At 39.5% G+C, this 19,515-nt stretch overlaps 1 protein-coding gene across 1 annotated transcript in view; it reads right to left on the bottom strand.

The window, feature by feature from the left end:
* The window catches only part of smyd3 (SET and MYND domain containing 3), a 292,840-nt gene that overhangs the window by 65,461 nt on the left and 207,864 nt on the right, over positions 1–19,515 (bottom strand). Inside the window, exon 6 of the mRNA XM_079832285.1 lies at positions 3,797–3,864. Coding sequence (XP_079688411.1) covers positions 3,797–3,864 — 68 coding nt within the window. The remainder of the gene's footprint in view (positions 1–3,796; positions 3,865–19,515) is intronic.

The raw sequence follows: 19,515 nt of genomic DNA, 5'->3' as shown, positions 1-19,515 counted from the left end.
ACGCTTTTCTTAGCAATTAACCCTAATAATTCCATAATGTTTCTATGTTCAGTGCAAAGCATGCTGTGATCTCCCTCATGTCACTCACCTGTTGTAATATCATTGCATTTTTAAATAAAATAATATTTGATATATTTTAATCATCAATCATTTTATGCAATTCTTTAAATTATTTTTAATTGCAATTAAATGTTTAATTTAATGTAAAAAAGTTTAATATTATGCAATAATTAAAACTTTTTATCACTATGATATAAATATAATATTAACAGTGATGCTTTTCTTAGCACTAATGATAATCTATGTTCAGTGCAAAGCATGCTTGGATTTTAAATATATGAATATTTTATGTATTTGAATTATCAGTAATGTTATGCAATACTTTAAATTCATTTCTAAGTGCAATTAATTGGGAAAAAAAGTTTATATTTTTAATATATAATGCAATAATTAATATTTTTTTGATGGATGTTTTATAAATAACCCTAAGTATAACCAGAGAATGTCTAATATAAATACACGTGCTAGAAGAGTTTTTGTTTTGTTTGTTTCTGGTCCCGCTTCAGATGACACGATGCCATCAAGCGGGATCTCTGGTCGTAATCAGTCCTTCACTGACCAATCAGCGTTCATTAGCAGAATGCTAGCGTGTTATGGACAACAACAACTCAACCTGTAAGAAATCAAAAGGACATAAGTACTCGTTCATTCAACTTTCGACCTAAAACCCATGTTGAACTTGCAAAATCTACAATCATTTCTGAGATTTCTCAACGGCAATCGGGTGAAAGAGACAAATTTAGCCGTCAAGCCCCATTGACTTCCATTCATTTTGCACTCATGGCGATCGCCCCCAGTGGAACTCTGGTGGTACTACAACCAAAATTCTGTACAACAGGGCTTAATAGGGAGTGGGCAGGCTCTCCGTAGACGGGCTCTGGTATAACTGATATTAACAGTGACACTTCTCTTTGCAATTGACCTATCGGTAAGCCCCGCCCCCCTTAGTTACTGTTGCTAACTCGGACAAACAAACGGAGTTGCTATATCTTACAATGTACAGCTGTCAGTGTGAAAACCTTATCCCAAGCTGTTTTTGGACACCGAATGTAGCGTATATCCCGTCCGAATGATGGCCAAACTTTACTAATGGTTTATCAAATTTATTACATCGTTTTTCACTCCAAAAAAATAATCGTAAGAGCTGAACAAACAAAGCATAAGAAGTGCGCATTAACGTCTCATTCACAAACTCTCTCTCTCCGTCGCATTACCATTAACATACACAGCAAATTACACAAAAACACTCACAGTAAACAAACATATACACAGACCTTATGCCTTTTCGGGGGTGCAGTTAATAACTGGTGAACTTTGTATCTGCAAAACAACTCCAATTAAACTGTAGCCTGGGAAAACCCAGACAACTTCCGGCAAATTTAGATTTGCTCTGCAAGTAGTCTGGCTAAGAGTCCATTCAAACCCATTTCTAAACCCTAGAAATCGCGGCACCAATTAGAAACGTTGGGGCGGGCTTTACACGATGACGACAGCGCAGCGACGTTGAAGGCAGATTTGCCGCTGCTGTGGAGCATCACTCGTTCGAATCAGCTATCGCGTCTGTTTTAAGCGATTTAAACTTCTCATTTTCGTTAAAACCCGAGCAAAGAACAACACTCGAAGCCTTTATATCTAAAAAAGATGTTATCGCTGTCTTACCGACTGGATTCGACAAAAGTCTGATACCAGCTTGGCCCTTTGGTGGCTAAACGAATGGGTCTTAGCGAGAGTCCTCTGGTAGTGTTAATGTTTTACAAAATATAGTTTTAAGTCCTTTTCAGGAGTGAATGAAGTTGTTTAAAGCTCAAATCTGTGGTTTATTTATAAAGAGAGCGCCTTTTTTAAAAATTTGATCTGCCGTTTTCGGAGTTGTGAGCGCCAGTGGATCAGCGGCGCTCAATTGATCATTGAGCCCGCCGAGAGGCGCCTTTCCTCGGCCAGTCCTTCTGCCGTCTGCCGCTGGCTCTGATGTCTCTGTAGTGGTTAAACCGTCTCGTCTTGTGTAGATCTAACGGCTGATCTTTGCTCTCATTAATCTATAATTTGTTCCTAGACAGATCGTTTTGTCTGAGGGCAAAGTGAAGTTTCATAACTTAATATTTTTAAGATATTAAACTTTACCGTTGTAGTCTCCTAGCGCTGACTTTGACTGAATTGCTTTATTTATTGTATAGCTTCTTATACCTTTTACTCATACTTTTATAATTGCCATTGATGATCACACATAAACTGACATTTAACAAAAAGAGACTGGGTTGTGTTTTGTGTCATATTTAATTTATTACAGTGATAATCATAGCCTATATTATGTGTGTGTTTTTTTTTTAAATGTAAACGAAAAGAGGCTGGGTTTTTTATATTTCGTTTTGTTATAAACATGCATTGAAGATATGCATTGCCTGCACTACATATACAAATATATACTGAGTGATACTGTCAAGAGCATAGTAGGCGGACTAGTGTCCTCCCGTCCTCGGGAGTTCGTTCTCCGGAGTCAAACTTGGTAAGTCACGGACGCAAGTCAGAAGTTCGCGTACGAAATATGTCATAAAACACCACTGCCTCATTTCATAAAAAAATAAAAATTTAACATAATAATGATAATAGCCACACGAATGTGGTTCAGGCAACGCGTAGCTAGGCCTACATTGATTATCTTATATATTTATAATAAAACGACGTATAAAACACCCTGCCTCTTTTCGTTTACATTTTAAAAATAATATATTAAACATTAATATGTGGTTTAGGTAAGGTGACCAGATTTCTGAAATGGAAACTGGGGACATTTCCTATTTGAGAACACAAGTACAGACAAGAACACATATTGACAGACGCCAGAGTTTCTGCGTCGCTCTGCATACGTCATCTCCCTCATCGCTCTGATTGGTTTTAGGTCTATCCAATTGAGCCGAGAGGCATTTGAGCGACGCCCGTTGGTGACGCCCCTTTGGAAATGATTTGTCTATGAAGCTTTGCCAGACCATAACTCAGTTACTACTGAGAATGGTCTGGTTTTAACCAGGCTAATTAAACTGCGTCCGAGCTCTCCCTTTCACTAGCCGGAGACTATAATACCCATCAAAATAAGAGTCCTCTTTATTAGACCGATAATCCAGACCTTTAAACATATCTAAACTCACAGAAATAAAATGGGAATAAAATAAATATGGTGAGAGATTAATTTGGAAGCGATGGTTTACAGATCTCAATGCAAACGGGAGAAGCCTCTTGTTACAATCGCAGATGATAACATCCAGGATCAACACTGTTCATGTACCGCCGGGTAAGATAACATAAATTCACATTTAATCAGTTTAATATGGAGAGATACACTGAAATGTAGACCTTCGTGTTTCTGACCTACACCGTTGCATGAGAACAGTTAGTTATAGTTAGTCAGTTTGTACGTTAGCAGGGAATTACTAACATTAATCGTAACTTAATGAGAGTATGACAACCAGAAAATCCTCTCAGGATCCCTGGAATCATTGTTGCAGTACCTCAGGCACGACGTTTACCATTTTTGTAGCATAAACACCATCAAAACGATGAGAGCTTCGGATTTTCCAATGAAACCTAAAGATGTCCGAGTTCCGGTCCCAGCGCAACTGATACTCAACTGCCATTGGCTCATCGGCGTTCGATGGGAGGGGCTTACCGATAGGTCAATTAGCACTAATAATGTCCACAATTGTTCTATGTTAAGTGCAAAGCATGCTGGGATGTCACTCACCTGGGGTAAAGCCCCACCCCCACATCCTGCAGCTCTCCATCACTGATGCTGAAACAGTTGCAGGTCACCTGTGTGAAAACAAGAAACAAGGCGTCTCAGTGTGGACATCATGATGATATTCTAATCTTATCATTAGCTCTCTGTTATTAATTAAACTGTTTGTGTCTTTTTCATCCCATAGAGAAAGTAATGATGCAGCCTGCCAAAAGCAGTTCATGCAAATCTAAATTAAGTCATGATTTGGTGATACCAGACTCAAATAAGTTGTTCTGATTTCGACCAGATCCCAGATGTTCACTATCAATCCCCACACGGAGAAGCACAAGGGCTTCATTGAGTGAGAGAGCGTGTTTGTTTGGCTGATGGTCTGATTGCCGCAGGGACGGTACGCTGCAGAACTGAAGTTGGACAGAGTCCATCTCCCGTCCGTAACTAGTCACGGAAAACCGAAATGAGAGAGAGGAGAGGAGAGGAATTCTGACGGCTTTTTAGATTGGAGCTCTGCGGGATAGATGAGTGATGAGCGGAAGGAGAAAAGCAAACAGAACAGATTCATAAATAGACAGCGTGAGCATTGTTGACATGGGGAACACAGCATGTGTGTGATTTCAAGGACATATCACAACAGAATCAATTATTAACACTGAGAAAACGCATCCAAATATGAACCAATTTGATTGTGTTGTGGGGTTAAAAAAAGCCTCTAGATGTTTAAATAAATGATAGTTTAATATGCTTACACTCTTAGAAGGATAGACAAGAGATGTTTTGAATAATGTCTAGGCTGCTTGTTTCCATGTTTTTTATTAAATCATCTAATTTGTCTTAAGGAAGGTCTTAATTTTTTTTATTTCAATGAAATTAATGTACGATATTTTAGTTTGATATGGTTTTATGGTACTAAATTAATGCAGTAGCTATAATTAATTTATTCACTTTTTGAGTATAGACCTTAAAATTACATTTCCAACTTAAACTGTCATAAATCTTCATGAAAGCACAGATTTAAGTTTGGTCTCTTTTTTAAAAACGACTTAAAAGTGAACTTATGAAGATATACAATTTTACGTTTATTGTTAGTCTATGAAAAATGTTATGTTATATTTTTATTTGAAATATAATTTTTTTTTCAAAACACATTTTACTCTAAAACTGCAAGAAAATCTAAGTGATAAATCTAAACAACTTGTATTCTAAATGTGAGCATGATAGCACAAAAAAACAGTGTTCCATAAGATTTTGTTTGTGTGCAGTACCAAACGTTCCCACTAGATGAAATTACTTTCCCATTCATTTCCAATGCGGTCAAGTGTGACTATTTTTTTCAGGACCATTTAACCTTTTTTTTTGTGTGTTCACATAGCAAGTGCCATAACCTTTACCAAGTTTCATACCATTCCCATGAATTAAAAAAATATATATATATAAAAAAAAAATTGTCAAAAATTTGGCCACCAGAGGGTTAAGAAGAACAATCTTGAAATTGTTAAGACTGCATTATAATATTCATACCCACAAGCATATTGACCCTGACTTTGACCCAATCGATTGCAAACATCACCTCATTCACAATGAAGAGCTTCAAACTCTAGCTAAAGTAAATCAATTTAAATACACTGAAAAACACTAGCACACACACACACACACACAAGAAGAAAGAAATGAAATTGATGACAGGCAAAAACACCCATTGATGTTGCCCTCGTCGAAAACATATTTCTGGCACATGCCCAACTAATTAATGGCTAATATATGTGCGGAGCTGCTGGAAAGACTGGCGGCTCTTCGTGTGGCGCCATTGCAGAGTCTTTCATGTGGGGAGCGTGAGATGGGTTTCAAAAGGTGTGACTGAACGACTGCTTGTTTGCAATCTCACTGACGACAGGTTGGAGTGTGTGTTTGTGTGCATATAGCATGTCTGAGGTCTGGCATGTCGCTCCGTGTATCTCATTCTGCACTACACAATCAAGAAATGGATCCACACTCACCCTATTTAAGTTCCATGCCACTTCATTATTCACATATTGTTTTCTACATAATGTAAAGACGACAGATGACCTCTCATGCTTTTAACAGGAGCAAAAAGCAGTCATGGACTTGAACTAGAGGATATGGGATCTGAATGCAAAAAAAGTGTTAACATCTCCCAGAGTAAATGCAAAAAGACCTCTGTTTTACATAAAACACACTGACACAATATTCATTTACATTTGCTTTGGCAAGTAGTGAAGTTCTCAGATGGTCAAAGAGACACTGCAGGGGCAAACAAAGAAGCGTCACCCACATAAAGAGAGAGAGAGAGAGAGAGAGAGATAGTTTTGCTCAACTTTACATACGCCTTGCAGAATCTACAACAAATGTTAATAATATTAACAACATAAGAGGGATCATAAAAATGGCAGGTTATTTTCTTATTTAGTTCTGTCCTTGGTAAGCTATTTCACATAACATACTGTATGTTTACATAGTCCACAAGACTAAATAATAGCTGAATTTATAAAAACAACCCTGTTCAAAAGTTTGCATGATTCTTGTGTGTTGTTACCTGGATGATCCACGGCCTGGATTTTTTGTGATAGTTATTCATGAGTCCCTAATCCTCTAAGTTCTGCACGTTCATTGGTTTTCCAGCATCTTTTGCCTATTTGAACCCTTTACAACAGTGAGATCCATCTTTTCAGACAACCGAGGCACTACAACTATTACAAAAGCCTAAAACATTCACTGATGCTCAAGAAAAACAATGCATTAAATGGATAGTTCACCCCAAAATGAAAATTCTGTCATGAATTATTAGGCTCACTGATTCATAACGCTTCGAAGCTTCATGATGCCTTTGTGGCGAACAGCGAGGCCGAGGGACCGTGAGGGCGGGACGAGGCGGCGCTCATCAGGGAGGATGAGCGCCAGCTGCGCGCCGCAGCGATCTCGGCCCTCGCGGAGGAGTGAGGGACTATAAAGGAGGAGCGACGACAGTGAGGGACGAGAGAGGACCAGGCCTGGAATTTGTGTTATGTTTTATTTTAATTTTGTTATCCGCTGCAGTCGTCCGTGAGGGGCTGCAGCCTTTATTTTCACGTTGTGTTTATTTGTGTTTGTGTGTACGTTAGGCGGCAGTCGGCCGCGAGGGGCTGCCGCCGCCATATTTATTTTGTCTTTATTTTTGATTAAAACTTGTTGAATGTCCACCGGTTCCCGCCTCCTTCTTCCCGTACAAACAACGTTTACTACGGTGGTGCCGAAGCCCGGGAGGAAGGAGGGACACGCTGTCGAAGAGCCCTCGCAGCTGAGGGGGATCGCGGTGCCGCGGAGTTCGGGCTGCCCGAAGCGGTGGTGCTGGAGCGGATGAAGGTCGGTGGGACGGAGAGCTCGCTGCCGTGCCCCTGGGTCGAGGTGGGGTGGCTGCCGTCCGCGAGGGGGCGAAGGAGTCCCCAGCGCTTGCCCGGAGCCGAAGCCTGCTGCCGTCCGCCATATTGGGGAGGAGCCGGAGCGCTGCCGTCCGCCAGGTTGGGGAGGAGCAGAGAGCGCGGGACGGGGACTCGCTTCCGACCGCCCTCAGAAGGAGGAGCCACCGCCGGCCGCCAGGGGGCGGAGGAGTGTCGAGCCGTCCACCGGCCGTCCAGTACCACCGCATGGCACCGCGAGGAAGAGCCTCTCGGCTGGCTGAGGACCGAGCGGCAGTGTGTCTGGGAACCGGACCAGAATTTTTTATTTTTTTTTCTCCTCTCTCCACTCTCTCGTCTCTGTCGCTCCTCATGTTCCTCGCTCCGTTCTCTCACCTTGCTGTTCTTACCCCCAGGTCCCGCGGCCGCCGTGATCGCCCCCCCCCCCCCGGGGAGGAGGGGGGGGGGGGGGTAGAGCGCAGGCTCGGGAGTACCCCCCGGCAGTCGACCGTGAGGGGCTGTCGCCGCCATTTTATTTTGTGTTTATGTTTTATTAAATACTTTGATTGTTCGCCGGTTCCCGCCTCCTTCTTCCCGTACAAACAACCTTTACTACAGCCTTGTTTTGAAATCGTCATCACTATGTAAGTCGTTATTTAGGGTTTTTTTGCGCACAAAAACTATTCTCGCCGATTCATAAAGTTATTTTAGAACCACTGTAGTGAGATGGACTTTGTAACGAAGTCTTTAGTACCTTTTAAGGGTCTTGAGAGTGTAAAGTGCCATTGTGCCAATGGAGGCCTTTCAGAGCCATCAGATTTCAACTAAAATATCTTCATTTCTGTTCTGAAGATGAACGGAGGTCTTACGGGTGTCGAACGACATGAGGGTAAGTAATTAATGACAGAATTTTCATTTTTGGGTGAACTAACCCTTTAAGAGAAACAACACTGTTTTCAGTTGTTTTCCTCTGTGAACATGCGCTGAATGGATATCTGACAATTTTGTTGCTTTTTGCAGTTTTCAGATTCAAAAAACGTTTAAAACGTCTAGAGATAGAGTAAGCTTTACTCGTTGCTCTCACCGATACTCTGAAAGGTGAGTAATAGTTGCTTATTTAACTTTATAGTGTTAAATAAAAAACCTTTTGTGCGTACCGTCAGATGAAATGCAGACGTCCATGCTTTCTCAGTCACATCCTTGAATGAGCGCGGATTTAACTATTATAGTATTTTGGAGGACAAAAACATGAACTTTAACTATTGGCTTTACATCATCAAGTCAGCTGTTACTTTTCTTTTGCGCGAGGCCCTGTGAGGTCGCACACTTGGCACAGCCCTTGCGACGGTACTGGATACACCCCATTATGATACACCATCTTGAACATCGAATGTCAGAGCAGCCATCCGTGTTGAACTGGTGGACAGATATTCTGCAGAGCTCAGTTATCTCAAAAGCACCGTGCTGCACTGACATCACACCAACTGTACTGCAGACCTGTTATCCAATGGTGTGAATCACGTCTCTGCATTTCCTGCCAGTATGCGCCATCTGTACATGCAACACATCACACTCAAAGTAAATGGTGAAGTTGTTTTTGAACTTTTCAGACCTTTTAATGGAGAAATCACTGTCAGAGTTTTGAGGGCGGTATTGTATGCAACAGCACTGATGCAGATGGAGCGAATTCCCTCAAAATTCTGTGTACCATATCATCTTCACTCTAAATAAATATGTTAGTAAATTTCAAACCATCTTAATATTTCTATCAGGCTGATTCAGCAGGATTTATGTGAATTCGCTTTTACAACAGCACACTTGAACCAAAACAATGTGACTTGTATGGAAACATGTAAGTCATATCCAGAACTTGGCAGCTGTAAAATGCAAAAGACTCTCATTTTGAGAGTCATTGGTCAGACGCGCCCATACCCATCAAAACACAAAATAGCCCAGTTCATTCACATTCCAGCAAACTACACAATGAAGAAGCAGGACGTCTCTCTTGCCTCCCCTGAGCCCATTTAATAGACCCTGTACAGCGTGCAGTGGTTTTGGTGGGGGGTAATTGAAAACGAATGGGGGAAAGTCACGTAAGAGGAGGCAATGCCTCCATCACGCTATTGGATACGATTGGTTCATCCGATAAATCCCGCCTCGTTTTCGTGCACTTTCGTGAATCGGTCTGAATTAACAAAATTATGCTGTTAATTGGAAGACTAAATAAAAAGTAAGTAAACAACTCAGCCACTTAAATATCAGCACTTTATGTCACATCAAAATCAAACTTTTCAGTGATCAATAAGTTGACTATTAAAAAGAACAGATGAACATCAATACACAAATAAAACATACTGTTTAAATTGTTACTGCCTTAATGTATTATTTTGGAATAAATGTAAAAATGCATAATAACACTAACTTGATGACATTTAGATATACTTGGTTTTAATAAATAGAATTGTATTTGTTTTTTGTATGTTATGTAAAGTAATGATTATTTAACCAGGAAAACATGACAACATTAAGTGTAACTGGGACATAAATTGACATTTATATATAGATTTATATATTAAAAAAAAAAAACATTAAAGCTACACTGTGTAACTTTTTTAGTTTATTCTTAGCTAAAAACACTTAGGTCTTTCAAAAATATGTGCTCATTAATGTATATTTACTTCTTTCAAGTAATAAAGTATTCTCGTAAGTTTATAATATGCCATTTAAAATACATACGGGTAGGGGTTCGAATGCAGGTCGCCATGTTGCCCCTCCATCTTGAAAGTACATTAGCCAAAGAGGGACATACTCGTAAATTCAAGCTTCGCCTTTCGCGTTTTAACACTCGATGGCACTGTACAAAATTCCCTGCCTCGCGCATGTGCGCGTCAACTTGTTCAGACTTGTCTGGTGCATGCGCAGAGTTTTCATCTCAGCAGCGTCCAGTAACAGAGTTATACGGAGTTTTCCTGGCTTGTTTATTCCTCAAAAGTCTGTTTTTCCTTGTGTGGTATTTCTGTGCGTTAATAACTCTGTAAGTAATAATAGTTATTGTCATTGTAGATGTGTTTCAGAGTGTGTCATCGCGTAATTCAGTTGATGTCACCTCAGAAGTATTTTTGTGTCAACATACAATAGCGTAACAATGTTTATTTGTTTATAGAAAATATTTGCTAGTAATGTATGTTGATGGAAATATGTATCAGGTCTGATCGGCATATTAACAATTGTTATACAGAGCGCACTGCAGTGCTAAAGCTGCGCACACACTTTTGTAACCCGACGCTGCTTGTTAGCAGCAGCAGCAGCAGCTCCGCTCCTTTTAATGCAGCTGCATTTAGCGCCTATATATGGTACAATAAGCTCTGGTTTACGGTTACATTATACAAATGTAACTTATAAGTATAGTTATACAGTTCTTAACTTTGTATCTTCTGTCATGTCATTATCATGTATATTTACCATCCTTATTTGTTCTCTCACAGAAACCACATTTATGTACATATCCACGCAAACCTGTTTATGCCTTGCAATTGGATGACTGATAAACATTACTATCATCAAAGTTCACTCTGGATTAGCTGCAGTTCTTTCTAGCTGAAGAATTAGGCCAGTTGAGTTCCAACCATCCCACTGCGCACAGAATATCCCACAGGCACCGTGTCGAATGTGGACGAGGTCGAACTGGAAGACATGTTAATCTTGGACTAAATCGGCCACCGTAGGAGTTAAAACGAAATCGGAATTGAGAGGAACAGAAACTAAAATTCACTGGATAGTCATATACCTTTTCACCGCTAGATGGGAGAAAATATCACACAGTGTAGCTTTAATTAAACTATGAGGACTTTGCCTTCTCATTGCCTTTACCACTGCAATCTCAACACCCTCAACGAGATATGCCAGGCTTTTTAACAGTAGTGTAAAAGCCGGTTTCACGGATACATACATCGGTCACACTGGGTTTGTCTGCCGGGACAGAAAGGGTACTTAACAAGCATTATGATCTCAGTTATGCATCTCAGTTGCAAAACTCATCAGCAGGGCAGACTGAGCGTACTGACACAAAAGCACAAGGCTGTTACTGTCAGCCCAAAAAATGCCAGCCACACCAAAAGACACGCAACTCAAAGCCATACCGCAAACGCTCTCTGGACAGCAACCAGAACTCTGTCAGAGCTCATCAAAAACACAGAGGCACCCTGGGGAATATAACAGTGCACATCTTTGTCCGAATGCTGTTTTACATGTACTGAGGGGCTGCCCATCAAAAACAGAAAAGAACATGGCCAACAACAGAATTACATTAGAACAACAGCACCGTCTCATCAGCACACCTGCTTTTTACAGGGATCAAAGCAGATGGTTCCATCACAATGGGAGAATCCAGACGAGATGGAGAGGATAGCTGGCTTCGAGAAGGCTTTGGAGACTCCGCCACTCAATATAATAAATAGGTTTCTGTTCTCGTCTAGCCCTCCCCTCAGATCTGCAATGCAGCCCAGGGGTCTCGCAGCGCTCATGGACCTGAGTCGCGAGGAGTGTTTTTCAGATGAATCTGACACGCCAGGTCTCAGAGAGAATGTCTTTAATCAAAGGCTGTCTCCTCTTTCCACCGGAGGTGAGAACACTGGGAAAAAAAATCTATACATTTGTAGCCTTTGGGGAAACATTAGGTTTCTGACTTGGGCTAATTTTTCTTTATACAATCTTGGGAGAAAATTAAATTGTGTCACAAGGGGATGCATCAAATCTTTTTTCACTTTATACAGAACTTAAAGGTCCATATAAAGTGGAGAGCTCTATAGAGTATTTCAGCCATGCACAAATACACAATATAGTTACGGCTTTGGCGATAAAACACCAGCTAATGTGTGCACCACTGCCCAGCACCCATAATGAACAAATACTGTGACTGAAGGATGGCACTTTATGAATTTATTCATGATAGATATTATTTTAAAAAAATCATATGAATTACTGCGTTCAATACTATGGAAAGTGAAAGAAATAGTAAAATAAACATAACACATTGATATATCTGAATTTTCCCTTGGTAAATATTAAAAATGTCATTCTCACCACCATCAATTCCATCACAGAATGCTATTAAATAATACATAATCTGACACGTGATTGACATTGTACTTACATTTTAAAATTACCTGCATGCAATAACATCTGCAATTAATTTCTGTAGTTACATTCATTGTTGACACTTCCCTTACACCCTTAAACTTACCCATACCACCGCACTTGTCCCAAACCTTACCCGTGTTTTGCAATACAATATAAACACAATAAGTACATTGTATTTATTTTTTTATGTAAGTACATAGTATAAGGCCACCTAATGGTGGGACCTATTGGGGACAAATTCCTTTCAAAAATGCATTTTCTAAAAGTGCTTACAGTCGCAACAATGAGTTTCTGACTTGTAAAAACTTTTCACGTCTTCATAAAAATCATAATTACAATAAGTTTGTATGACAGTTCTAACCTCTCCTATTTGGCCTACATGTAAAAACAATGTAAATGGTTAAAGCTTGTTAACTAGCAAACTCCACAAGAATGTTGATTGGATTTTAGTACTGGATGGTGTGCTTTCTTGCTCAACATTATATAAGTATATATATTAATTAATTTATGATAATATTATAATTTTTATTTTGTCATTAACAACAAAATACATGCATACATTTTTGCCTTATAAACGTTACCATAAAAACGAATAATTTCCAAAGTCCAAAGATTTGAAATCTGAGATATAAGGTGCGTCCCAATTCGTATATGCATGCACTATTCAATGAAGTATAAATAGTGTTCACACCGAAAATTCCACATAGAAAAAGTACTCGGATGATGCAACAGGATGATGCAACAAATGAACGGGAAAAAAATGAAGTGTGGAATGTTGCACACTTCATGCACTCAACTGTCGCAGCTTTAAAGGGTTAGTTAACCCAAAAATGAAAATCATGTAATTTATTACTCACCCTCATGCCGTTCCACACCCGTAAGACCTCCGTTCATCTTCGGAACACAAATTAAGATATTTTTGTTGAAATCTGAAGGCTCAGTGAGGCCTGCATAGGGGGCAAAGCAATTTACACTCTCAAGATCCATTAATGTACTAAAAATATATTTAATAATATGTAATAATACGATAATATTTTTGGTGTGCCAAAAAAAACTAATTAACGACTTATATAGTGATAACCGATTTCAAAACACTGATTCATGAAGATTTGGACTGTATCGAATCAGCGAGTCGAATCATGATTCGGATCACGTGACTTTAGCGCCCCGAACCACTGAATCGACTCACTGATTCGATATGCTCCTAAGCTTCATGAAGCAGTGTTTTGAAATCGGTTATCACTATATAAGTCGTTAATTCGTTTTTTTTTTGGCGCACCAAAAATATTATCGTCGCTTTATAATATTAATATTGAACCACTGTACTCACATGGACTGATTTAAATATGTTTTAGTACATTAATGGATCTTGAGAGTGTAAAATGCTTTGCCCCCTATGTAGGCCTCACTGAGCAATCGGATTTCAACAAAAATATCTTAATTTGTGTTCCGAAGATGAACGGAGGTCTTACGGTGTGGAACGACATGAGGGTGAGTAATAAATTACATTATTTTCATTTTTAGGTGAACTAACCCTTTAATTACTTAGTAGAGAGGGAGGGGCTATCAGACTCTGATGTTGAATGACAAAATAACCTTATGAAGTTCATAATAAACGGTTGAATACATAGTGCACAAGTACATAATGTATAAGTGCATAGTGTTATAGTGTGTTATTTGGGATGCAGCTATTTTATATGGTAATTCTGACACACATGAACACACTTGAGATTGCACTGTTCACACATTCTTTCTCCGATATTTAAATGACAGTTTTCTTCCTTAAGCTATTTCGTCCATCCCCAGTCCTGAATACATGGAGACATCCTTGCTAACAAGCTCATTCAAATAACAACACTTGATTTCCTGCACAGTACTGCGGCACTTCCTGTCGATGGCTCTGTCTTTGTATCCCAGCATGCCTCTTTACCCTCCTCATCTAAATGCTGAACGGCGTGCATACCTGGTTATGTTTGTGCGAGGGATTTTCAATCTCAGCGGTAAGTCTTACGCCATTAGGCAGCACAACTGTTATTAAATGGCTTGGGAGGGAAGCTTGGAAAAACAACCAATTAAACCAACAAGAAGAGTGCTGGCTAGTTTAGATGCATCAAGCTCCTCCAAATCTTTGTCCTCCCTGACGGAATCCACCGGCTGGAAGAAGCACTCAAGCACAGCACCAACATCTGCAGTTCAGACTGGGGTCCTCGCTGGATGGCGTACACCCTCAGTCACCTCCAGGAACAACTTTAATAAGAGCAAGCAGTCTGAGACAGAGATGTGTTCATTACTGAAGGGGAAAAAAAACAACAAAACAAAATCCAGGCCATTAGCGAGTACTTAAAAAGTGCTAATACTATGGGAAGGCATGATTTTCTTGTCTCTCTTTTGGGAGTACAGGGCGATCTGCCAACAATGTTAATGTAGGTTTGGAGCAGGCACAGTGCCCGATGTTATAAATAAAGGCTTGTGTGGTTGGTTGGATGAATGGTAGATACCATTTAAGGTCGGTCTACATGAGAGAGGATTCAAGCTTTCTAAAGTAAGGAGATGAGGAGAGTGGTTTGATTATCTCAACATCTCTTCGCTCATACACTCTCAGAAAAAAAGGTACAGTGCTGTCACTGGGGCGGTACCCTAAGGTACAAAAGGGAAAAGGTACATCTTTGTACCTTACTCACCCCTAAAAGGTACATATTAGTACCTCAAAAGGTGCATATCAGTACTTTAAGAGTGCGTGTTAGTACCTTAAAGGTACATATTAATACCTTTAAAGGTACATATTAGTACCTTTTCGGTTTTTCCTGGCAATGTACCTTTTTTTCTAAGTGTACTGTAAGATCTGACCTCTCACACCCAGAGCAACCTGTAGCCTACTGAAGGGAGTGAGGCGTTATATACAGTAAATGGAAATTGTTACAGTTCAATAGAAAATGTCTGTATAAAGTATCTTTTAAAATAAAAAATAAATCATATATATACACCGATCAGGCATAACATTATGACCACTGAAAGGTGAAGTGAATAACACTGATTATCTCTTCATCATAGGTTGGATATATTAGGCAGCAAGTTAACATTTTGTCCTCAAAGTTGATGTGTTAGAAGCAGGAAAAATGGGCAAGCGTAAGGATTTGAGTGAGTTTGACAAGGACCAAATTGTGATGGCTAGACGACTGGGTCAGAGCATCTCCAAAACTGCAGCTCTTGTGGGGTGTTCCCGGTCTGCAGTGGTCAGTATTTGTCAAAAGTGGTCCAAGGAAGGAACAGTGAACCGGCGACAGGGTCATGGGCGGCCAAGGCTCATTGATGCACGTGGGGAGCGAAGGCTGGCCTGTGTGGTCCGATCAAACAGACGAGCTACTGTAGCTCAAATTGCTCAAGAAGTTAATGCTGGACTGATGAATAATGTTTTCTTTTACGTCACGGAGTCAGATACCACGGCACACCTTCAGGGGTCTAGTGGAGTCCATGCCTCGACGGGTTAGGGCTGTTTTGTCAGCAAATGGGGGACCAACACAATATTAGGTCATAATGTTATGCCTGATCCTTATTTACAGCTCTGGGAAAAATTATTTATCTTACATTTTTCCAGTTACATCGCCAACTACTGGCCTGGCATGAATTTATATATATATTTCTCTCAGATCTATTGGTCAACGTCGATAAAGCATTAATTGTTGGAGATTTTAACATACACGTAGATAACACAAATGACGCGTTAGGGGCTGCGTTTACAGATCTATTAAATTCCTTTGGGGTCAAGCAAAACGTCACTGGTCCCACTCATCGTCTTAATCACACACTAGATTTAATTATATCACATGGAACCAACCCAACCGATATAGATATTATACCACAAAGTGATGATGTCACTGACCATTACATGGTAACTTGCATACTGCGTACTGCTGAAATCTGTCATGTTGCGCCACGTTATCGACCAGGCAGAACAATCCTTCCAACCACTATAGATAGATTCTCAAATACCTTACCTGATCTGGCTCAGCTGCTAAGTGAACCCAAACAAACAGATGAACTAGAGGAAATGACTAGCAGTATGAGCACCATTTTCTCTAGTACATTAGAAATTGTAGCACCAATTAGATTAAAAAAGGTTAGAGAGAAAACTAAAGCACCATGGTACAACAGTGCTACACATGTTATCAAGAGAGAAACTCGTAACTTAGAGCGTAAATGGAAACATACTAATTTAGAGGTCTTTAGAATCGCATGGAAAGAAAGTATGTCACGTTATAAAAAGGCCCTAAAAGCAGCCAGGGCTGAGCATCTCCGCAAACTAATAGAAAATAACCAAAATAACCCAAGGTTTTTATTTAACACTGTGGCTAGACTAACAAATAAACAAGCATCGCCTGAACAAAATATTCCGTTACAGTTTAGTAGTAATGATTTTATGAACTTCTTCGCTGACAAAATAGAAAGCATCAGAAACAAAATTGTAAATGTACAATCATTAATGATGTCTTATGATTCAACCGCAATTATCGCCCCTCAAGAACTACTACACCGCTTTACAACCATAGGACAGGAAGAGCTAAATAAACTTATCATTGCATCTAAACCAACAACATGTTTATTAGATCCAATACCCACTAAACTACTGAAAGAGTTGTTACCTGTAGTGGAAGAGCCTCTTCTCAATATTATTAACTCGTCTTTATCTTTAGGTCATGTTCCAAGAATATTCAAGTTGGCAGTCATAAAGCCTCTCATTAAGAAGCCACAATTAGATCATAATAACCTAGCAAATTACAGACCAATATCAAATCTTCCATTCATGTCTAAAATACTAGAAAAAGTTGTGTCCGCTCAATTGTGCTCTTTCTTGCAAGAAAATGATATCTATGAAAAATTTCAATCAGGATTCAGGCAGCATCATAGCACAGAAACTGCACTCGTTAAAATCACAAATGATTTACTTCTAGCTTCTGACCAAGGCTGTATCTCAATACTAGTTCTACTTGATCTTAGTGCTGCGTTCGATACTATAGATCATAAAATACTATTAGATCGACTTCAAAATTACACTGGTGTTCAGGGACAGGCATTAAACTGGTTTAGATCGTATTTATCAGACCGCTACCATTTTGTCTGTCTAAATGGGGAAAAATCAAAGATAACATCAGTAGACTATGGGGTGCCGCAAGGATCCGTGCTAGGCCCTCTGCTATTCTCAATATATATGCTGCCACTTGGTAATATTATAAGAAAACATGGAATTAATTTCCACTGTTATGCTGATGACACTCAATTATATATTTCATCACGACCAGATGAAAACGCTAAATTATCTAAACTGACAGCGTGTGTTGATGATATTAAACACTGGATGACGTGTAATTTTCTGCTATTAAATTCAGATAAAACGGAGGTGTTACTTATTGGTCCAAAAAATTGCCCACAAAACCTCTCACAATACAACTTTAACTTGGAAGGATGTCCTGTCGCTTTATCCACTACAGTAAGAGACCTGGGTGTTATATTAGACCGCAACTTATCTTTCGAAAGTCATATTTCATATGTTACAAAAACGGCATTTTTCCACCTTAGAAACATTGCCAAGCTACGTAACATGCTATCTATTTCTGATGCAGAAAAGTTAGTTCATGCATTCATGACCTCGAGACTAGATTACTGTAATGCTTTATTAGCTGGTTGTCCTGCATCATCGATAAACAAACTGCAGTTAGTCCAAAACGCAGCTGCTAGAGTGCTTACTAGGTCAAGAAAATATGATCATATAACACCAATTTTATCATCCCTACACTGGTTACCTATTAAGTTCCGTATCAATTACAAAGTATTGCTACTGACCTATAAAGCCCTAAATGGGTTAGCTCCAGTGTATTTAACTGATCTTTTATCGCCCTACAATCCATCGCGCTCTTTAAGATCACTAAACTCGAGGCTTCTGGTCATTCCTAGGATATCTAAGTCCACTAAAGGAGGGAGGGCTTTTTTCACATTTAGCTCCTAAACTCTGGAATAGTCTTCCGGATATTGTTCGAGGTTCAGACACGCTGTCCCAGTTTAAAACTAGATTAAAGACGCATCTCTTTAGCCAAGCATTCACATTATAATTAAGTTTTATACTACAGTTAAATCGCACCAACAGCATTAATATTCTGAACAGCAGCTATGCTAATTATTTCCCATCTGCTTTTCTGTTGTTATCTCGGGACACTAGTCCCGAGGTAACTAGTTCGTCAGCTCCAGTTTGTATCCAGCCTCTGATGGAGACTTCAGATGCCCCGACACCTGTGATGAGACGACTCGACGCCTGTGAAGAGACGACTCAACGCCAGCGTTGTTATGGCCTAAAATAATACATGATTGATTAACTTATCCTAACATTTTTTCTTTAACATTCTCTTTTCTAACATTTTTCAATGTACATTTATGAAATGCACTTTCTGTGAAGCTGCTTTGAAACAATGTGTATTGTGAAAAGCGCTATACAAATAAATTTGAATTGAATTGAATTGAATTGAATATATATATATATATATATATATATATATATATATATATATATATATATATATTAATTCATGCCAGGCCAGTAGTTGGCGTTGTAACTTTGTAAAGAAAAACGATGTGCCTACTGAACACGTAATACACATGACGTCACCGTTTTCACAAATGTATGTTTTTGCAGTTTACACAGAGATGATAACGATATCGTTTTCAAAAGTTTGCATTTTCAGGTCATTGTTGTGAAAATGAATGACCAAAACGCATGAAAAGTTTTTGGTTTTTAGTTGAAAACTGTGTCGTAAACAGCCTCATAGCCTCATTTCCCAAGGAAGCACATTTTGCTGGATGAATCAGTCAGCCTGTGCATGTGCCTGTGTGTACAGCTTGTGTTTGTCTCAGTGTGATAGAGAGTGAGAAACAGCAGGCTTCTTTCACATGATGGCATCTCCACCTGTCTGCTCCGACATCTAGGATCTGTGTGACATCCGTAGCCCATGGCGACAGGACCTGCATCTCCTCCACAAACACTCCATCTGCAGTCAGTGTGTGGAGCAACCAGATTAAAACCATCAAAATCCATCCGTAACGGACCTAAAAAAAAACCTCACATTCCCACACCATGCCTGCTGACCTTTACCACTATAAGAACTTCTGTGAAATTGGTTTTGTGGTATTTCCCCTCCAAAGGTAAAAGAG

Source organism: Gobio gobio, assembly GCF_949357685.1.
Source record: "Gobio gobio genome assembly, chromosome: 13".
Lineage (NCBI taxonomy): Eukaryota > Metazoa > Chordata > Actinopteri > Cypriniformes > Gobionidae > Gobio > Gobio gobio.
The sequence above is the reverse complement of the archived record's forward strand: the minus strand, read 5'-3'. Positions and strand labels throughout refer to the sequence as shown.